This window comes from Hemiscyllium ocellatum, chromosome 36 (genome assembly GCF_020745735.1).
Source record: "Hemiscyllium ocellatum isolate sHemOce1 chromosome 36, sHemOce1.pat.X.cur, whole genome shotgun sequence".
Taxonomy (NCBI): domain Eukaryota; kingdom Metazoa; phylum Chordata; class Chondrichthyes; order Orectolobiformes; family Hemiscylliidae; genus Hemiscyllium; species Hemiscyllium ocellatum.
In genome coordinates this window covers 41,032,170-41,055,618 of record NC_083436.1, presented here as the reverse complement: position 1 = coordinate 41,055,618, position 23,449 = coordinate 41,032,170, and the positions used below count along the sequence as shown (strand labels likewise).

General features: G+C 43.2%; 1 protein-coding gene across 1 annotated transcript in view; it reads left to right on the top strand.

The window, feature by feature from the left end:
- The window catches only part of LOC132833296 (netrin receptor UNC5C-like), a 149,346-nt gene that overhangs the window by 54,095 nt on the left and 71,802 nt on the right, over nt 1–23,449 (top strand). Inside the window, exons 5-6 of the mRNA XM_060851461.1 lie at nt 6,083–6,263; nt 15,930–16,097. Coding sequence (XP_060707444.1) covers nt 6,083–6,263; nt 15,930–16,097 — 349 coding nt within the window. The remainder of the gene's footprint in view (nt 1–6,082; nt 6,264–15,929; nt 16,098–23,449) is intronic.

Below are 23,449 nucleotides of genomic sequence, written 5' to 3'. Positions count from 1 at the left end.
ATTGATGATGGAGTCAATAGTTTTGGAGGACAGGCACGAAATGGACTTAAAGCCTCATCAGACCAGCCATGATCTTATTGACTGACGAAGCAGGCTCGAAGGGCTGAATGGCCTACTCTGGTTTCTTACGTTCGTCCGTGCTGGTAATATCTATTTCACAATTTTGGAACAGATCAAAGAACCGAGCTAGGCAATAAAACACAATAGATCTCCATTATGGACCATAATCATTAGATATGATAGCAGAGAAACCCGCATCTTAATCATTATAACCACTTTCATGTGGCAATTAATGTCTGGATTTATGCCAAACACTAAATCGAAGACCCAGATTGTACAGGAGTAACAAGGACTTTATAAAACATAAGTCTTCACATATAAATTAACGAGCTTCAAAAGCTGGCGTAAGTAATGCACCGACTCATAGAGAAATCGTATTCCTTTAGTGAGGGAAAGCACAGAGCACCGTTTGAGCTACACCCTTTAGAAATCTTGTCAGGAAATATTTTCACATGGTTATGGAAATCTGGACCTCTTCCCCCCTTCCAAAACAGTTGCAGTTTTGGGACAAATAGAGTGAGGAGAGGGGTGTCTGTGAATCAGGCGGTGGATGTGGTTGGGATCAAGTGAAAAATTCAATGCTGAGATGATTAGAATTTTTCTCTCTTAAGGTTTAGAAACCAAGATGGGTAGCTAAGATGAGTGGCACAGTGGTTAGCACTGCTGCCTCACAGCACCAGCGACCTGTGTTCAGTTCCTGCCTCAGGCAACTGTCCGTGTGGAGTTTGCACATTCTCCCTGTATCTTTGTGGGTTTCCTCCCACAGTCCAAAGATATGCAGGTTAGGTGAATAGGCCATGCTAAATTGCCTGTAGTGTTAGGTGCATTAGTCAGAAATGGGTCTGGGTGGGTTGCTCTTTGGAGGCTCAGTGTGGACTTATTGTGTCTACACTGTAAATAATCTAGACTTAAGGGACATGTCCTAATTGAACAGAGGAAGATATTCAAGGGGCTGAATGGCCTTCTTTGTATCAACTGTGTTTCAGTTGTTTTATTCGTTCATGGGATGTGGGCATCACTGGCTAGGCCAGCATTTATAGGAATAGGAGGAGGCAATTCAGCCTTTCGAGCCTGTTCTACCATTCAATGAGATCATGGCTAATCTGTGGCCCATATCCCTTTAAACCTTTGCTTAACAAAAAGAAAGGTCTATCTCAGATTTAAAATTAACACCTGATTCAGCATCCATTGTGGTTTGTGTAAGAGAGTTCCAAATTTCTCCCACCCTTTGTGTGTAGAATTGCTTCTGAACAGTCTGGCCATTCTGAGACTATGCACCATTTTTCTCGAGTCCCCAACCAGTGGAAATAGTTTATCTTTATCAACGCAGTTTTTTTCCTGTTAATGTCTTGAAGGCTTTGATGAGACTATTCCTTAACCTTGTACATTCTACAGAAAACTGGCCTAATTTGGGTAATCTTTCCTGATCTGAAAATGTGTTGCTGGTTAAAGCGCAGCAGATCAGGCAGCATCCAAGGAACAGGAAATTCGATGTTTCGGGCACAAGTCCTTCATCAGGTGGTAATCTTTCCTGATAACCACACCCCTGAAGTCCAGGTATCATTATTGTAAATCTACGTTACACTCCCTCCAAGGCAATCCATCCTTCCTAAGATGTGGTACCCTGATCACTCACAGTACTCCAAGTGGGGTGTAACCAGGGTTTTGTACAATTGCAGTATAACTTCTGCATCCTTGTGCTCTAGATGCATTTATTGCCCATCCCTAATTGCCCCAAGGGTGATGAAGAGTCAGTCACATTGCTGTGGGTGTGGAGTCACTTGTAGGCCAGACCAGATGAGGATGACAGATACTTTTTAACAACAATGAACAAAGAATACATGGTGACCATTAGATAAGAGTTAGATACAGCTCTTTGGGCTAAAGAGGTCAATGAGGAAGCAGAATCAGGGACTGAGATAGATGGTCAGCCATGATAATAAGATAGGGCAGCAGGTTTGAAGGGCCAAATGGCCTACTCCCCCGACATTTTTAAATAGTCTTTGTGAGAATGGTGCTATATACTGTATGTATCTAAGTCACTCGTAAACCATTTACAATCTTCTGACTGGCTCAGTGAAGTCCTCTACTGGATTCTCTCAACAAGTGCAGCAAGAGAACATTCTAATTAATGACAAATCACAACAGTACAAGCTTAATAAACGCACTGTTTAAAAATACGGTGTCCCAGGATACTGCACCTAAACAACGGCACATTTCCTTTCATATCCCCCCAGTGAGGGGACAGATGTGTTTCGTCTAATTATCTGCTGATCAGCAACATGAGATGTATTTACATAATTGGTGCATTTGTTCCAATTAACTGAATGAAATTGTTGCACGCCTTTCCAAGTTAAAGGGTAAAAGTACCACAGTTAGCAAGGTGAGAGAGGTAGGAGTGAGAATCAACAAACAAACAATAAACTTATCTATAAATTCATTCTGCAGTAAGCCTTGTGCACCCTTAACTTTGAAAGGGAAAGCTACAGAGAGAAGAAATCCAAATAAATGAATCATGTTTTGGAGGCTTTGATCAATTCAATAGTCATTGAAATAGGGAAATTTATCACAGGCTAACGATTGACAGCTTCTCAACCAAGGGAAAATCAAAAGCTGATTTTTTAGGTGAATGAAAGGGTATAACTTTGGGAATTTTGGGAGAGCTAGAGGGGTGTGGGAATACACAGAGGTTGCTATGTGATTTGCAGTTAATAGGTTCAAAGCCCAGCTAGAATAAGCTGCATTCTCTTCGTTGATGGTCTGGTTTGCAGCATCCTGGGTGACCGATTGATAAACCCAACCACCATAATTCGATCAATGTCCACAAACAACAGCCTGAGGCCTGAACTAATTCACTCACCAGACACTTTTGAAGCCTCTGATGGACTTCTTAATGCCCACACACTCTCACCTGCTCTGATGCCTTGGAGAGCAGCTGCGGCCTGTGGACGTATTTCAGTCAAAATGCTGTGTATGGTGGTGATGGTAAATGCTGACTGCTGTCAGTCTGTTTCCACACTGTAGGGAATTTTAGATTACTTACAGTGTGGAAATAGGCCCTTCGGCCCAACAAGGATTCTGGAATAGAGTGGTGCTGGAAAAGCACAGCAGTTCAGGCAGCATCCGAGGAGCAGGAAAATCGACGTTTCGGGCAAAAGCCCTTCATCAGGAATACAGGCAGAGTGGAGAGATAAATGAGTTCACCCTTTGGCCCAACAAGTCCACACCGACCCTCCGAAGAGCAACCCAGACCCCATCCCCTATATTTACCCCTTCACCTAACACTACGGGCAATTTAGCATGGCCAATTCACCTGACCTGCATAATTTTGGACTGTGGGAGGAAACCGGAGCGGACCCATGCAGGGAATGTGCAAACTCCACACAGAGATTCACCTGAGGTGGGAATTGAACCTGGGTCTCTGGCGGTGTGAGCTAGCAGTGCTAACCACTGTGCCGCACTAATCTAGTCTAATCAATTCTAAAACTGTGACTTTAGCAAGACATCTTGAAAAAAAGGGGATGATTTAAATTAGGATCACCTTTTAAAAAAAATACATTCAGGAGATGTGGGCATTTTTGTCTGAGCCCATGTTCCTTATCCTTCCTCAATTGCCCTTGGTAATGAATCAGCTTTTGAATTGTTGAGGCCCATATGGTGCAGGGGTGCCGAGAGTGCTGTTCAGGTGGGAGATAAAACCAAACGTGTTATGGTCATGATGGTATGAATTGAGTAAATATGAAGCTTATAGTCAGCATTTACATAGCTCTTTCTATCAGGTCAGGATTTCCACAGAATACCTTCTAGCCAATATTGCTGTTACATCTGCAAAAACAGAGTTGGCTGGAGATACCCGACAGGTCTGAAAGTACCTGTGGAGAGAGCAACAGAGTTAACACTTTGAATCATGCAGTATGGAAAAGACCCTTCAGCCCATTGAGTCTGTACCATAAGCATATACCGCTACCTCCACTTGTCCCAGTTTCCAGCACTTGGTCAACAGCCTAGAATGTTATGACACCGAAAATGTCTATCCAAATACTTTTTAAAGGTTGTAGGATTTCTGACCTTGATCAGCCTCCCAGGCAGTGCATTCCAGACCGCACTCCCCTCTGCATGAAAACATCTTTCCTCAAGCCCCCTCCAAACCTCCTGCCTTTCACATTAAAATTTTTCTTGACCTTTCGACTGAGGGAACAATTGCTTTCCAGCCACTCTGTCTATGCCCCTCATCATCTTATACACCTCTATCGGGCTCCCCTCTCAGCTTCCTCTGCTCCAATGAAAACAACCTGAGCTTATCTAGCCTCATCATTGCTGAACTGTTGCATTCTGGTGAATCTCCTCTGCACTCCCCCTCCAGTGCATTAACCCCCTTCCTATAATGTGGGGACCAGAACTGAACACAGTACTCCAGTGTAGCCTGACTAAAGTCCTGTACACCTCCAATGTGAGACCTTTCTTCAAAACTTCAAGATAAAGATCCCTGATGACCTTTCAGTGCACCACCCAAGTGACCAGGTCTTACTGTAAATGTGGAATAGAATAGAATCTTACCATCCAGAAGGAGGCCATTCAACCCATTGTGTTTATACTGGCTCCCGAAAGAGCTATCCAGCCAGTCCCATTCTCCAGCCCTATCTCCGTCGCCCTCCAAATTAATCGAATATATTTATACCCAGCTTTGTTTTGATTCCATAGGAGGAATCCACCTCCACCACAGTCCCAGGCAGCACATTCCAAATCCGAACAACTTCCTGAGTAAAGGAGCCTTTCACCTCACTCCTCATTGTCTGGCTGACAATCTTGAAATTGTGACCCCTAGTTACTGACATTCCAATGAATGGAAACAGTCTATCCATCTTCACCCTGTCAAAATTGGTCATCATTTTGAACACCTCAATAAGGTCACCTCCTAATCTTTTCTGCACAAGGAGAATAAACCCAGTCTCCCTAATCTTTCCTTGTATCTCAAATCCCTCAATCCTAGTATCATTCTAATAAATCTCCTTTGCACTCTCTCTAGGGCTATAACATCCTTCCTTAAATGAGGTATCCAAAATTAAACATAGCACTTCAAATGTAATCTGACCAATGATTTGTAGAGCTAAGCATCACTTGCTTGCTTTTATAGTCTCTGCCTCTATTTATAAATCCAAGGATCCTGTCAGCCCTCTTAGCAAAGGTTTCAACTTGCTTGGCCACCTTCAGAGAGTGGTGCTCGTGAACCCTGAGGTCCCTCTGCTCCGGTACTCCCTCACTGTTGTACCACCGAGCTTATATTGTCTCTCATTGTTTCCTCAACCAAAATTCATCACTTCACATTTCTTTGCATTGGAACCTCATCTGCCAGATGCCTGTCCATTTGGCCAACTTGTCAATGTCCCTCTGAAACCACTCAGCATCATCCTCACAATTCACTGTGCTTCCTAGCTTAATATTATCTGCAGATTTAGAGATTTTGCCTTAAACGCATTTCCAATCGTCCATGTGCATCAGAAAAAGCAAGGGCTCCAACGCTGAACTTTGGAGAACACTACTTTCAACTTGTCTCCAATCTGAGAAATGCCCATCTATCCCTGCCCTCTGTTTCCTATCCTTTGGCCAACAAAACACTTTCGCTGTGGCAATCTTGGGGTCCAAATCCTGTGCTCACAAAGAGTTCATGCTCTTTCTACTGCATCATAAACAGGATTAGAAATTCTGAATAAATTTTTTCCTTGCCCATCATCTTAACCTGGAAATGCTGAGGTTTACAGAATCACCCTTACTCCTCATTAAACTGACATGAACCAATTCCAGTCTGTAGGATTCATCCTTGCAAATCCTTTCCATTGAATGATCCTGTTCTGCATCTCCTCACTAATACCAGACTTGGTTTGAGGCAGCATTTGTGGATGACGCTGTGAGTATGTTTGGATTGATCCAGTCGTGCTGTGCCTGATTAGATTGGTTCTCGAAGGGGGTGGGTGATTCATGGTTTACAAGTTGTCAAAGCGCAATCTCATCTCTTCAATTCAAGGTGGAATGGCTGAAGAACGACGAGGTTATCGATCCAATCCAGGACCGGAACTTTTACCTGACAATCGACCATAACCTCATCATCAAACAGGCTCGGCTGTCTGACACTGCAAACTACACCTGTGTTGCCAAAAACATTGTGGCCAGACGGAGAAGCACCACAGCGACCGTGATCGTCTACGGTAAGTGTTTACATTTTACACTGATCCATGGGGTTATTGCCATGGCTGCAGGTTTGTTCATTTTTGTGGATTCCAGTTGAAGGATTGTGGAGATGTCTAGGTTAGCTTTTAAAACATTTATGAAAAGACATTATTACATTTCTTTTAACAAATTCATCCTTGGAAGCCACATGATTCTAGATCATTGCTGGGCTGGGGCCTGAGTTCTTGTATTTAAACTTACTTCAGGGAAGACACCTGACTGTTATTGTGAGCTGAGTGTTATGGCTGTTCTGTTTGAGCAGTGTGTTGCTGGTTTGTATATAGAAAACATAGAACAGTACAACACCGGAACAGGCCCTTCGATCCATCATGTCTGTGCAGACCATGATGCCATTCTGAACTAATCCCATCTGCCTACACATGGTCCGTATCTCTCTGTTCCCTGTCTGTTCATGTGTCTGTCCAGATGTCTCTTCAGTATTATTCCTGAGATGCTGCCTAACCTGCTGTGCTTTGACCAGCAACACATTTGCAGCTGTGATCTCCAGCATCTGCAGACCTCATTTTTTACTCGAAGATTGTATCTGCTTCAACCAGCTCCCGTGACAGCGCTTTCCAGACACATAGCATCCTCTGTGTGGGAAAAAAAATTATCTTGCACATCTCCTTTAAACTTTACCTCTCTCACCTGAAACCTATGTCCCATGTATTTAGCATTTCCACCCTGGGAAAAAAAACTTTGACTATCCACCCTAGCTACACCTCCATAATTTTATATGCTTCTATTAGGTCACCTCTCAGCCTCAGATGCTCTCGCAAAAATAATCCAAGTTTGTCCAACCTCTCCTTATAATGAATACACTCAATCCTGGCAATGTCCTAGTAAACTCTTTCACACTCTCTCCACATGCTTCCAATAGTGTGGTGACCAGAACTGTGCACAATATTCTAAATATGTTCCAACTCAGGTCTTTACAGTTGCAATGTGATTTGCCAAATTTTATACTCAATGCCCCGACCAATGAAGGCAAGCATGATATATGCTTTCTTTCCCACTTATCCATTGGTGTTGCCACTTTCACTGAACTATGGACTTGAACTCCAAGATCCCTCGCGACATCAATTTTCTGAAGGGTCCTACCATTAGATATGTACTTTCCTCTTACATTTGACCTCCCAAACTGCATCACCTCAAGCTTGTCTAGATTAAACTCCATCTGCCATTTCTCCATCCAACTTTCCAACTGATCTCTATCCTGCTCTAACCTGCCTACTTCACCACAACTCCTCCAATTGTTGTGTTATCTGCAAATTTACTGATCAGACCATCTACATTTACATCCAAATGATTTATATAATAAACAGCAGAGGTGCCAGTAGTGATTCTTGCAGAACACCTATGGTCACAGACCTCTAGTCAGAAAAACACCCCACCTCAACTACCCTTCAATCTTGATCTATGACCAAGCCAATTTTGAATCCAACTTGTTGACTCATCATGGATCCCATGTGACTTAGTCTTCAGGACCAGCCTATCATGAAGGACCTTGTCAAATGCTTTGGTAAAGTCCATGTAGACAACATCCACTGCCCTATCCTCATCAATAGTCTTTTTCACTTCCTCAAATAACTGTGACATTTCATTTAGGGAGAGAGCCTGCTACAGAACAAGCTGCACAGCTTATACCGCCTGTTTCTGAAGTTCTGTTGGTGAATGCAATGTGAAATCTGATTGTCCAGTTGAAACGTGACTGGAAAACCTCACAACTCTGTTCTTCCTGAGCAAGTGGCATCTGCCAAGATGCCAGAGACAACTGCTTATGTTTGGTGCCACGTGTCTACAGTTGTCAAAACCTCAGACCAATAGCCATCTGACGATCTCATGTGTTACCCTTTTAAGCTTCCAGAATTAAGACTTGTTGACTTGAAATGTTTCTTTTCTGAAATTGAATTGCTGCAGAGAGAAATCCATTTTATTTTACCTTACTCGAAGTGTGTGTTTGAGTATGTGCTTTGGGTTCTTTAGAGGAACAAACCAGTTATCCTTTTATATGACTCACTGTGTCCATTTACCAGTTCTTGCATTTTTAGTGAACATATTTTAATAGGATTGGATTCATAAAAAAATTGATTAATTGATCTTTTCATTGTAAATCTAATATAGAGAAAGGATATGATTGGCAATATTGGAAATAGGGTAAAGCAATTAAATTGATGCTGTGACCTGCACAGTTGTGGAATTAGAGAGAGAGAGAGAGAGAGAGAGAGAGTGAACTCTTCCCATTTTGGTGACCATATGTGATTTTACATTATCATATGCAGCACATTGAATGAAGAACAATGGGAGTAAAAAGGCAGAATAATGAAAATTATGGCAACCTTCTATCTCCCAAGATGATGGTTTACATAAGAGTATATGAACTCGGAGTAGGCCATTCAGCCCCTCGACCTGCTCCGCCCTTTAATACAATCATGACTGATCACATCTCCACTTTCCTCCTGGCTCTCCAATACCCTTCAACTCATTACTAATTAAAAATCTCCTCCTTAAATTTATTCAGTGTTCCAACATCCATCGCATTCTGGGGAGGGGTGAATTACACAGATTCATTACTTCCTTTAGGAGAAGTAATTCCTCGTCATCTCTGGTTAAATTTTGCCATCCCTTATTCTGAAACTATGGCCTCTCATTCTAACTTGCCTCACAAAGAGAACCTGAAGTGGACAATTCTGTGTCAAAATTGCTGCCTGCGTTAGCTAACATCAAAAGCCACACAGCACCAGGTTATAGTCCAACAGATTTATTTGAAAACACTAGCTTTCAGAGCACTGCTCCTTCGTCAGCTGCTAGTGAGGAGGAGCAGCACTCCTAAAGCTAGTGTTTTCAAATAAACCTGTTGGACTATAACATATGTCAGGTGATTTTTGACCTTGGCTAAAGTGAAAACTGCAGATTACAGTTGAGAGTGCCGTGCTGGAAAAGCACAGTAGGTCAGGCAGCATCCGAGGGCCAGGAGAATCGGTGTTTCAGGCAAAAGCTCCCTGATGAAGGGTTTTTGCCTGAAATATTGATTTTTGACATTGTCCAAACCAGTCCAGTCCAACATCGGCACCTCCACATCACGTATTGTGCTAATTCTTTTCACCTGGATACACTCTGCAGAGAACCCAAATCTCACTCTTGAGGAAGGCCTTTTGCCTGCTCCTTGGATGCTACCTGACCTGCTGTGCTTTTCCAGCAACACTCTAATCTTGACTCTAATCTCCAGCATCTACAGTGCCCACCTCTGCCTACACAACCCAACTCTCCCTGCCCTTAATCTGCTCTGATACAAAGCAATACATTTGACACTGGCTTGCCTACAGGAGTTGTTGCAAAGATGACAAATTCAGACACAAGTCTGCCTTTGGGCTACACTCCAGAATTTGGTTTGTGATTTGGTCAATGAACCTTCAGCTCCTCCGACGTATCTGTAAAGCAGTAAAGCTACCTGCCAGGTGCTTGGAGGTTGGTTCATGGGGAGCAGGGACAGAGGGATTTGTGGTTAAGTCTGCATACTGCATGTCAAATGGCCAAACCTCATCTGAGACACTCTGAAACCATGGCTGTGACAACATTCAAGGCTAATGAGTACAAGACAGTGAGGCAGAAAGTAATGAGGAGGTGAGGAATTAGCCATTATGTCAGAAGGCTTTAATTAGAAAATGGATCTTGGGGGACGTTACTGAAATTGTGCGCCCTGTTCAAAACATCTTAAGTGCGTTATAAAGGAAGATGTTTTTACTTTGGAATCTGTGTGATTAAATTTCACTTAATTATACTGTCTTCAATCCTTCAATTAAATGATCGTCTCAATTTCATTGAGCTAATCAGTTGCAAATTAAATTGTCTCAGTCCTGCCATGTCTCGTCACAAATCTAATCCTTCACTGAAGATATATTCATCAGAGTTTGGTGAATTTTCACATAGAAAATTTCACCAGCTGACAGTTTAGTCTGGAGATAATTTAGTGTCATAGACCAAAAGCAGCTGACAGTTGGAGACATTTTATTGCGCCATATTAGAGTTATTTAGAAAATGGATTAAAAGGTCTTCTAAACTTGTAATTTATGACACTTGCTCCTATTTTACAGAGCTGTGTTTGCTGATTTCCATAGTTTCCTCAGTTTTGAAGAGACAGCTGTGAAAGTAGTAAAATGTTACATGTTGTCTTGTTAAAATAATCCGGTTACTGGTAGTGTATGATTTGAGTTTAATCTCTTAGGAGCAATAACTACTCGAAGAACACTTTATGTGTAATGACTTCACGAGCTGAGAACTGAAAAGCAGACTATAAATAACAGTGACACACAGATTCCACTTTTCAATTCACCCTGCTGGTTCAACAAATAATTTCCCATGCCTTCATTATTCTGCACATCATCATTTCTCTGCCTTATTTATTGCAGGTGATACTCCTATACATGCATTACCCAGTGTGTGAATGCCTCCACAAATGTCCCTTCAATGGGGGAGCGACCCTCTTAACCCTGCTCTTGTAATTAATTGATGCCCATCCCTGCCAAAGCAGCAAGCACAAACTGAGAGTTACCACAAATGTCCCCTGCAGTGATCTGGAAAAACTTGGAGGTGGAAAATTGAAGATGTCAGCTTCTTCTTTGGGTAGCGTTAGAGTATCATAGAAATTACTGGCACGACCACCATTTGGTCATTTATGTCTATGCTATCTCTTTGATGGAATGCGCATGATTAGTCCCACACCTTTATTTACTGGCCACAATCATGTACCATCTTCATCTCAGAATCACTGTTCAACTCCTGCTGTTGGAAAACAACAACTGAATAATCCCAAATAAAATCCACAAGAACTGCAGATGCTGAAAATCAAAAACAAAAAACATAAATTACTATAAAGGTTCAGCAAGTCCAGCAGCATCTGTGGAGAGAAATCAAGAGTTAACAGTTTGGGTGCAGTGACCCTTCCTCAGAACTGGAAGGGTTATGTTAGCATGCAAAATGTCAGCACCAAACAATCCTGCGAATGATTATGCTGGTAAGCAATCCATAACCATTACTATGTCAGAAGCTGCATTTATTGATACTGGGCCCTATTCTTTGTAGGAGAAAGTGAGGACTGCAGATGCTGGAAATTGGAGTTGAGAGTGTGGTGCTGGAAAAACACAGCAGGTCAGGCAGCATCTGAGGAGCAGAAGAATCGATGTTTCAGGCATAAGCTCTTCACCACACTCTGGTCTCTATTCTTTGTAGGTAGCAAGAGTATATCCACACAGTGAGCCTTTGTCACTGAGGAGAGATATGCAGTACTGTTAATGTCTTTTGTTTCCCTTGGCAATGCTCTGACCATTCAGAATCAACTGGCCTGGTCAGAATTTAATCAGTTAACTAAGATGGTTACAGTCCCTGCTGCATCCCTACACCAAAATTGTTCAACCAATCAGCACCCTCTTCTCCATAAGATCATAAGACATAGTAGTAGTCCATTCAGCCCATCAATTCTGCTTCATCATTTAATGATAATCCTCAACTCCACTTTCCTGCCTTGTCCCCATAATACTTGATTCCCTCACTGATTAAAAATCTATCGCAGCCTTGAACACACTTTATGACTCAGCCTCATCAGCCATTTGCTGCAAAGAATTCCACAGATTCACTACTCTCTGAGAGAAGAAATTCCTCCTCATCTCCGTCATAAATGGGTGACCCTTTATTCTGAGATGATGCCATTGGTGGCTAGACTCTCCCACAAGAGGAATCATCCTCCCAGCATCCACCCTGACAAGTCCCCCGAGGAATCTTGTATGTTTCAAATGCTGCATAAATTGTTGCTTCCTTTCCAAAGTTGGTTTTTCTTACATTTCTGTCCTGTTGAGAGCAAGATGAAGAGCTTCAAATTGATATCTCTTTTGCTCACATTCTTTAACTTCTTTTTAGAACTGTTTAAGACATCAATTTAAATAATCTTTTCAGCTACAGCATTCCAGACCCAGCGTGTGATTAAAAAAACTCCTCTTCTCCTTTCTCAATTTTGTCCCGTCGGTTTATTAATTTATGACCTCCATATTTTTGACCCACTTATCCAATGAAAGTTTTTACTCTTTGATCTTGAAAACATTATTGACAGTGGCATCTCTTCATCTTCCCTGTGCCAGACTTTTATCGTCTGTCCCTGTGAGTTAATTCCCTCAGTCATATCCTGGTAGACTCCTCAGGATTCCCTATTATATCTTTCTGGTCTGGGTCCACAATTGTCCCTGCTTGAGACTGAAACATTGATTTGAAAATTGTTTTACATTTTCATTCTGTTCCCCCATGAACAAGGGTGGTTCAAGATATTCTGAAGCCGATGGCACAGTCTTTCACCTCCTGCTCTAGAGACAAGACCTGGGAAGCTGGGATTGTTCACTGTTTTTTCATTCAGTCATGGAGTATGGGCTAAACCAGCATTTATTGACTGTTCCTGATTGCCCTGGAGAAAATTGTCAAGGGCAACACTTGATGTCAGGAGCAGTCACCATCATTGCCCTGTTCATTTTTACAATAAAGATTCTAAGAGATTTAACCAAAATGCCTGAAATTAGGAAAGGTTCTGATAGGGTTGATCAGGTGGAGCTGTTTCCAGAGGCAGGCGGGTCAGTAAAAGTAAAGGGGTCAGATTTACGATTTATATCCAAAAGAATCAGGAGTAGACTAGGGGAGAGATCTGGGACGGACTCAATGAAAGAGTGTTTGCAATAGATTCAATTGTAACTTTCAAAAGAGATTGGATCTGTGTTTAGGAATATGCCATGGATAGCCCAGTTGGGAAAGAGCACATGAGGTTGATTGATTGATTGAAATGTTCTGAAGATTCAGACTGGGCATGTTGGCCTGAATGGCCTTTTGTGTTGTAAGATTGGATGGAAGAGAGATCAGACAGACAAAGGGTTGTTTACCTTAGAGCAGCGAAGTCTGAGAATTATGAAGGGCATATACAAGGTGGAGAGGAAGAAATGTTTCCCCTTGTTGGCAGGATCAATGACCAGGAGAGGGAGAGGGAGAGCAGCAAAGATTTAGAGTAAGGGGCAGAAGATACAGAGAAAGTGTAAGGAAAAGTTTTTGAACCCAGAAGGTGGTGGGATTTGGAACTTGCTGCCTGTATGGATGATAGAATCAGAAATCCTCATTATGTTTAAGAGGTATTTAGATGCGCACTTGCAATGCCAAGGCCATGGGCCAAGTCTGGAAAACAGGATTAGAATAGTTAAGTAGTTGTTTTTAATTGACGTAGACTCAATGGGTCAAAGGTCCTTTTTCTGTGCTGTAGATATCTATAATTCTACGATTGTATAATTATCCATTGCCAAGTATTTTTTGTCTGGCGCAGTGACACTGTGAAAACATGCTAAGAGGCAGAGGACAAAACACCTTGAATGTAATTCAATATCCATGGCATTACATCAAGTTTTCAAATGTTGAGAAACTAGGAGTGTGGAGCTTTGGGAGTCTGCATACATTAGTCAGAGTCTGTAACAGAGCAGACAGGTACAAAAAAGCAATTAAGCAGGCTAATAGAACATTGGCCCTTCTCCCGAGAGAACTGAAATTCAAAATTGAATGGAGACTTGATCAGGACCCATTGAGTTCAGTTCTCAACTCAGGAGAGATACTTTAATCTTGGAGGAAGTGCAATAAGCATTCACCAGAATGATACGGGGGTTCAAGTGTCAAATTACAAGGACAGTTTATATAAACCCGGCTTCTAATCCCAGGAGTACACAAGATTGAGAGGTGATACGATTGAGGTCTACCACATTAAACTGATTTGAAAAGGCAGCTACAGAGAAATTTATGTTAAATAGTGAAATTAGTCACAAGCAAGGGGACATAATATGAAAATTCGAACTGGGGTGTTCAGGAGCTAAATCAGGAGGGTCAGTAAAACTAAAGGAGGCAGATTTACGATTTATACCCAAAAGAATTAGGAGTAGGCTGGGGGAGACAGATCTGAGACGCACTCCCTGTAAGGGTGGTTGCAATGGATTCAGTTGTAATTTTCAAAAGAGATTGGATCTGTGCTTAGGCAGATGCCAGGGGTAGCCCAATTGGGAAAGATCATGTCAGATTGTTTGACTGATTGAAGTGTTACCAGACAAATGACAGAAGAAATCTGAAATTCTCACCTCTAAAACACCATAGATTCTGGGGTTAATTAGACCTTTAGGATTAAGATGGATACATGTTTATTCAGTAACTATAGAAAAAAAACATATAAAATAGGGCAGAAACAGAATGTTTGACCCCTCAAACCTACTGTACTATTCAGTATGATCTTAGCTGATTTGATATCCCTCATGTCCATTTTCCTGCCCTTTCTTGTAACACTTGCTTCCTAACTGATTAAGAATCTATCTACCCCAGCCTTAAATATACGCAGAGATTCTGCCTCCGTCAGCTGTCTGTGGCAGGGAGTTCCAAAGACCCTCCATCCTCTGAGAGAAGAAATTCTTCCTCATTTCAGTCTTGAACTGGCGCCCCTTTATTCTTTATTGATTATTATTCTGAACCATATGAAAGTATCCATTGCAAAAGTGGGGAACTGATGTACACAGGAGAAAGTGAGGTCTGCAGATGCTGGAGATCAGAGCTGAAAATGTGTTGCTGGAAAAGTGCAGCAGGTCAGGCAGCATCCAAGGAACAGGAGATTCGACGTTTCGGGCATAAGCCCTTCATCAGGAACTGATGTACACACCAAACATAATTTAATTGAGAGATAAGGGAGTCCTCAAGTAGAAATGAATGGCTTTCTCCTTGCTCTAACTCCGAAGTGCTTGATCAGGCTCATGTTCAGCGTCAACTTTTCGGGTCCAGTGAGACTGCTCCGAATAAGGGTCACTGAACTTTAAACATTAACTTTGTTTCTCTCTCCACAGATCCTGCCAGATCTGCTGAGTTTCTCCAGCAATTTCAATTTATGTTTCAGATTTCCAGCATCCACAGTTCTTTCTCTTAGGTATGGGATGTTATTGTTCCCAAGTGGCTTCCAAAGATGACATAGCATCAGTTTAAAGTACATCAGGGCAGGTCTCTCTGCTATCCTGCTCCAATATTTATCTCTCAAATAACCTCAATAACAAAGACGTTATCTGGCCAGTTACCTTCATTGCTTGTGGGAACTAGCTGTGGGCAAAGTAGCTACCACATTGCACACATTGTAACAGCGTCTACTCTTAAAGCAAGATAAATTCTGAGTAGTGTCTTGGGCTGCCGAGAGGTCAAAGAAGGTGTTATTCTTTTTCTTCTTAAATATTTTAGTATGTGTTCCTGACAAAATTAAGTCACTCAAATGATTATAGTCAGCACTGTTTGAAAAATGTGATTTAGAACATTGAACAGTACAGTACAGTATAGGCCCTTCAGCCCTCAAAGTTGTGCTGGCCTTTAATCCTACTCTAAGATCAGGCTAACCTATATACCCTTCTTTGTACTAACTTCCATGTGCCATATATTTATTAACAATGTTATAATGTCCATCATGACAACTGTAATTGAGTTTGGATGTTGTAGTGTGGGATCAAGTTGGGTCAGTGTGTGTTGAATTGGTGTTCTGGGAGCTGGTTTCCTGGTCTGAGCAGGGCAGTGCCTGTATGACGTCTCACCCTATTGCTTTCTCTCCTGCCCCCCAGTTAACGGCGGGTGGTCAGTGTGGACAGAGTGGTCTCTCTGCAACAGTCGCTGCGGAAGGGGTTACCAAAAACGCACACGGACCTGCACCAACCCTGCGCCACTCAACGGAGGAGCATTCTGCGAGGGACAGAGCGTCCAGAAAATTGCCTGCACCACGCTATGCCCGGGTAAATGTTGACTTCACTAATCTGACAGTGGCTCTTCGCTCCCTGAAATATTATTTTCGCATGCCCATGGCCCTGATTCGACCCTTTTCAGTATTCATTTGCAGAACAGAGAGATACTTTCGTAGAGAACTCCTTTTGCCTTCCATTTCAACACAGACATTGTCCCATTTAAATTCACCAGGGCAGCTTCTCCATAAAAATAGCAAACAAATTTCATATCAATTATCATCCAAATGCAAAAGTCTTCTATCTGTCTCAGTATCTTAAGATTCTTCTGTCATTGTCTACACTAGACTATTGATTAGTGCTCAGTCTAGATTGTTGTCATACAAAACTACAGTAGACAATTGACTTGCTGCACTGTTATGAAATATTGACTTGTAATTCTGGACTTTGGTATTGATTTATACCACTTATTGTCTATATCACTTAATGCTAAGCCCTTGAATTGCTGTGCCCGTAAAAGGCTTCGGAGAAGATTTCTGTTATCACTGTCTGGGCAGTAATCTGATGAATTGCAAGTCCTTAGGAGACCCTGCCTACTGTTCATTGCACTGAATATTGAAGAGCAGGGGAAGTTGTATAAAGGGCTGGTGATCTACGATCACAGCAGGAGGAGGCTGTGCAGCTGCACTGTCACTGTCTAAGTCCCGTGTGGTGTTCATTAGGTGTCCACGTTCTTCCAAACTTGGGAACAGTGGATGAGCCCATTGTTATGGTTCAAGTAAAAGTCAATCTTTAATGTTGTTGAAAGAAAACTGAAGTGGCTACTGAAACACAGCAGGTCTGGCTGCATTTGTGGACAGAGAGCAGAGTTAACTTTTCGAGTACAGTGACTCTTCAGCAGGACTCTAGTATCAGCAGTTCTTTGTTTTATTTTCATGTTTAACTCACTGCCACATCTCTTCCCGTTATGCCCACCTTGAAGATGTTCTGCTCCTCTCTCTAACAGGATTTCCCTTCCAACCTTTCTTTTTGCTGGCTATCATTACTTCTGTTTTATCTCCTAGAATTTCAGCAAGATCTTTGTCAAAATTAGTTTCCATCTCCTTCCTCAATGACTGCTTCCAGCTCAGACTCACCTCGCACAGATGCTGACCATAGTTTTATCCTTCGTGTTTTTGTGTTTTCAGAATCACAGGTATCTCCATGTTTTACAATTCTCCTGATATAGCTGCATTCCAAGATCCACACTCTGTGCATGTGGTGATGCACAGCATTTTCTCCACCTCTCTCTCTATCACACTAGCTCAGAGCTATCCTGCCCCCCAGTTCCACCTCATCCTCTGGCTCATTCAAGAAACTCTTTCTCTTCCATTCAGGCATCTAGGAACAGTTCTGATGAAGAGATTCTGGACTGGAAATGCTAACTCTGCTTTAGATGCTGCCAGACCTGCTGAGTATTGCCAGCAATTTCTGTTTTTGTTTAGTGTTGTTGAGCTGCCTCTGTAACTGTCAGCGTCAATCCTTCCGGTAAGAAATAGGCTCCAGTCTTCCTGCTTGTAAAACGTGTTCGAGGATCTCCATGTGATATGAGTTCTGAGTTCTTTTTTTCAAAATGTACTCTTTTATTGTGTATGGGCATTGCTGGCTAAGCTAGCATTGATGCAGTCAGTAACTTTCTTGGGGAGGGTGGTGTTGAAGTGCCTTTTGGATATCTGCAGTCCCTGGGATGTAGGGACACCCACAGCGTTGATAGGGAGAGAGATCTAGAGCTTCAATGCAGTGACCCTGAAGGGATGTGGATACAGGGTGGTGAGTGGCCTGGGGGGAAGCTTGCAGAGGGGTGGTTTACTCATGGATCTGCTGCTCTTAACCTTCTGGAAGTTATACATTTGGAATGTGCTGTTCGAGGAGCCTTAGTGAGTTGTTATAGTGCAACATGTAGATGGTACACCCTGCTGTCACTGAACATCAGTGCTGGAAGGAGTAAATGTTGAAGATGGTGGATAATACACTGATCCAGCAGATTGCTTTGTCCGAGGTGCTATCAAGCTTCTTGAGTGTTGTTGGAACTGCACTCATCTAGGGAAATATAAGCTCCTGGCTTGTGCCATGTAGATGCTCTTCAGGTTTTGGAGAGACAGGAGGTGAGTTACTCGCTGCAGGGTTCCTAGCCTCTGACCTGCTCTTACAGTCACAAGATTTATACATCTGGTTTATTTCAGTTTCGAATGAATGCCCCAGGATGTTGATAGCAGGATTTTCAGAGGTGTGAATGCTATCAAATGTCAAGTGGAGACTGTCAGATTTCCCCTTGTTGGAGGTGCTCATTGCCTGGTTCAGATGTTACTGGATATTGTCCAGGTCTTGCTGTACTTGGACATGGACTGCTTCAGTATCTGAGGAGTCACAAAAGGTGCAATCAACAGCAAACATCCCCACTTCTGACCTTATGATGAAGGTCATTGATGAAGAAACTGAAGATGGTTGGGCCTTGGTCATTACCCTATGAATCTCTTGAAGAGATGTTCTGGAGCTGAGGTGACAATCACAACCCATCCTCCTTTATACAAGCTATGACTCCAACCAGCAGAGTGAGTTCCCTGATTCACATTGATTCCAATTTTGTTAGGGCTCCTTGATGCCACACTCAGCCAAATATGGCCTTGGTGTCAAGCACCTTTGATTCACCTTTGGAATTCAGCTGCTTAGTCCATGTTTGGATAAAGGCTTTAACAAGCTGGGTAGGCCTGACAAAACCTTAACTGATTGTCAGTGAGCAGGTTATTGTTGAGCAAGTGTTCCTTGAATACTTGTTGGGTTTGCCAATGACCCTTGGGGGGGTGGGGGAGGTATTCATCGCCAGATGATGAGGAGGAGAACAGGAAGTGGGGTGGTAGGGGTAAGGGCTGGCAGAGAGAATCATCCAGTTGCCCTTATCTCCGATCGGCCTGCCTCCCTCCCCATCCTCTGACCCATCCAATACTTGCTGAACTTTAGCGCTGGTCCCTCAGTGACCCTGAGACCCTAGTGGGTACACTACCAACAGTAGCCATCACTTTCAATGGCAGTAATGAGCAATTGGGAATGGCTGATTCTGATAGGTTCAGCAACTCTTGATGGGGTGAGACTTCTGTCCCTCCTGTCCTGAATCCTGAGGAGGGCCTTCTATTGGCTACGTGGACACTTATAGCAGGAAATGTATCTTCCTTCTCACTTCTCCAAACACCATCTATGGCAAGAGCTTTCAAAAGCTGATTGGGGGCAGATATATACGCAGGTAAAGGGACAGCTAGAAAATGGGAAGCCTTCAGAAATGAGATAACGAGAGTCCATAGAAAGTATATTCCTGTTAGGGTGAAAGGAAAGGCTGGTAGGTGTAGGGAATGCTGGATGACGAAAGAAACTGAGGGTTTGGTTTAAGAAAAGAAGGAAGCATATGTCAGGTACAGACAGGATAGATCGAGTGAATCCTTAGAAGTGTATAAAGGCAGTAGGAGTATACATAAGAGGGAAATCAGGAGGGCAAAAAGGGAACATGAGATAGCTTTGGCAAATAGAGTTTAGTGCCCTTCACATCAAAAGGGCAATGCTGTGTGATCAAAACAGTGAAGGGGAGGGCAGGGACTAAATCAAAATAGAGTTGGAAGGGGAAATAAAACACTCCCCTCCCTGCAGTGCCCACAGGCACTCCTGTTTATTTCTGTCAATCAGGACTCTCTGATTGGACCAGGTTAACAGCCACAATCAGAGAGAACTCATACCTGGGTGACCTCATTCTAATCACTACAAAGGGTTTTTACATTAAGCATAAAAGAATTGGGCCCCTCAAAGATCAGCAAGGTGGCCTTTGTGTAGAGCCACAGGAGTTGGGGGAGATACTAAATGAGTATTTTGCGTCAGTATTTACTGTGGAGAAAGATATGGAAGATAAAGAATGTGGGGAAATAGATGGTGACATCTTGAAAAATGTCCATATTAGAAGAGGAAGTTCTGGATGTCTTGAAACGCATTAAAATGGATAAATCCCCAGGACCTGATCAGATCGTAGAGTCATAGAGTCTATGGATGAGTTGGACTGAAGGGTCTGTTTCCATGCTGTACATCTCTATGACTGTATGACCATCTGCCCCCCCCCCATCTGTGGTAAGGCGGTTTGATCCAGTGTTGGACCTTTTCCTCTCCTCAAGACTCACAGCTCCTCCTTGGTCAGCCATTACCCTCAGTTTCAAGGGACAGAAGAAGAGGAAACAAGCCCACCAGAGGCACAGGATTACGGAGCAAGATGGGGGATACCAAGATGAGAGGAGGGTGGCACCTAGGCCAGTGGAAAGAGCAGAAGGGTGACTCCTCTATAGAAATAATGTTGGCTCCCCATCAATCATCTCACCAATTGGTGAGACCCTAATTAGTATGACTAAATGCAGCCCCTTCTGGATCAGTGGTGCTGGAAGAGCACAGCAGTTCAGGCAGCATCCGAGGAGCAGTAAAATCAACGTTTCGGGCAACCTGCATTCCTGATGAAGGGTTTTTGCCCGAAATGTCGATTTTACTGCTCCTCGGATGCTGCCTGAACTGTTGTGCTCTTCCAGCACCACTGATCCAGAATCTGGTTTCCAGCATCTGCAGTCATTGTTTTTACCTAAATGTAGCCCCCTGCCTCTTAACCGCCCTTTCTGGAATTCAGTCGCAAGGATAGATTGAAGAATTGAGATGTTCTCCTTGGAGAGACAATGGCAGAAGGGAGAGTGGTTTGACGTTTTCAGAATAATAAGTGGGCTGGATTGAGGAGATAGGGAGAAGCTGCTCCCGCTTGTGAAAATAACGAGAACATGAGGATAGAGATTTACAATGACGTGTGAACAAAGCAAGGGTGAGTGTGAGAAAATGTTTTTACACAGCATGTAAGCAGGGGATGGGCTGCACTGTCTGGAAATATGATGGAAGCAGTTTCAATTGAGTATTTCAGAGGGTTTTGGATGACTATTTGGATAGTAACGATGTGAGGGGAAATAAGGTAAAGGCTGAAGATTGACACTAAACAATAGAGCTGGTGCAGGGGAGGTGATGGCCGAGTGGTCTTCTCACGGCATTGTTAATCTAGGAATCTCGATAACGTTCTGGGGACCAGGTTCGAGTCCCACCACAGCAGATAGCCATGAATCCATTATGATTGTCAGGGATAAATCCCATCTGGTTCACTGATGTCCTTTAGGGAAGGAAATTGCCATCCTTACCTGGTCTGGTCTACATGTGACTCCAGACCTGCAGCAATGGGGTTGACTTTTACCTGGCCTCTGGGCAATAAATGCCAGCCCAGCCAGTGTCATCCTGTGAATGAATGAATGAAAAAAGGTGCAAATGGCTGAATGGCCTCCTCCCGTACCATAACAATTCCAAGATCTGATCCACCAGGCTGTGGAGACACATTTCCCTGAAATGCATTGTAAACATTGGATCATTAATTGGACCCTGTAGATATTACGGATGTTCCACATGGCTCTGTTCTTAGGCCTCTACTCTTTATAATTTCTATTAATGACTTGGATGAGGAGATTGAAGGATGGGTCAGCAAGTTTGCAGACGACACAAATGTTGGAGGTGTCGTTGACAGTATAGAGGGCTGTTGTAGGCTGCAGCGAGACATTGACAGGATGCAGAGTTGGGCTGAGAGGTGGCAGATGGAGTTCAACCTGGATAAATGTGAGGTGATGCATTTTGGAAGGTCGAACTTAATGTTGAGTACAGGATTAAAGACAGGATTCTTGGCATTGTGGAGGAACAGAGGGATCTTGGTATGCAGGTACATAGATCACTTAAAATTGCCACCCAGGTGGACATGGTTGTTAAGAAAGCATATGGTGTTTTGGCTTTCATTAACAGGGGTATTGAGTTTAAGAGCCGTGAGATCTTGTTGCAGCTCTATAAAACTTTGGTTAGACCGCACTTGGAATACTGTGTCCAGTTCTGGTCGCCTTATTATAAGAAAGATGTGGATCCTTTGGAGAGGGTTCAAAGGAGGTTTACCAGGATGTTGCCTGGAATGGCGAGCTTATCGTACGAAGAGACGTTGACTGAGCTCAGACGTTTTTTCATTGGAAAAAAGAAGGAAGAGAGGGGACCTAATTGAGGTGTACAAGATAATGAGAGGCATAGATAGAGTCGATAGCCAGAGACAGAAATTGTTAACATGAGGGGTCATAGTTTTAAGCTGTTTGGCTGAAAGTATAGAGGGGATGTCAGAGGCGGGTTCTTTACACAGAGAGTTGTGAGAGCATGGAATGCGTTGCCAGCAGCAGTTGTGGAAGCGAGGTCATTGGGGAAATTTAAGAGACTGCTGGGCATGCATATGGTCACAGAAATTTGAGGGTTCGTACATTAGATTTACCTTACATGAGGATCAGTGGTCGGCACAACATTGTGGGCTGAAGGGCCTGTTCTGTGCGGTACTGTTCTATGTTCTATTTCAGAATGTATTCTGCTACATCTCTGCACCTGAGAAGGTGGCTGTCACTTAGTCATAGAGTCATATGGCACTGAAACAGACCTTTCAGTCTAATCTGTCCATGCTGACCAGGTGTCCCAACCCAATCTAGTCCCACCTGCCAGCACCCGGCCCATATCCCTCCAAACCCTTCCTATTCATATACCCACCCAAATGCCTCTTAAATGTTGCAATTGTACCAGCCTTCACCACTTTCTCTGTCAGCTCATTCCATGTACATACCACCCTCTGCATGAAAAAGTTGCACCGTAGGTTTCTTTTATATCTTTCCCCTTCAAAGTTTGTGAGAAGACTTGTAGCTCAGGTGCTCATTGTTGTGGTTCTGTTCGCCAAGCTGGGAATTTGTGTTGCAGACGTTTCGTCCCCTGACTAGGTGACATCCTCAGTGCTTGGGAGCCTCCTGTGAAGCACTTCTGTGATCTTTCCTCCAGCATTTGTAATGGTTTGAATCTGCTGCTTCTGGTTGTCAGTTCCAGCTGCCCGCTGCAGTGGCCGGTATATTGGGTCCAGGTCGATGTGCTTATTGATTGAATCTGTGGGTGAGTGCCATTCCTCTAGGAATTCCCTGGCTGTTCTCTGTTTGACTTGTCCTATAACAATCATGTTGTCCCAGTTGAATTCATGTTGCTTGTCATCTGCGTGTGTGGCTACTAAGGATAGCTGGTCGTGTCGTTTTGTGGCTAGTTGGTGTTCATGGATCCGGATCGTTGGCTGTCTTCCTGTTTGTCCTATGTAGTGTTTTGTGCAGTATGGGATTTTGTACACTACATTGGTTTTGCTCATGCTGGGTATCGGGCCCATCGTTCTGGTGAGTTGTTCCCCTCTCACTCTAAACCTATGCCCTCTAGCTCTGGACTCCCTGACCCCAGGGAAAAGACTTTACCCATTCACTCTATCCGTGCCC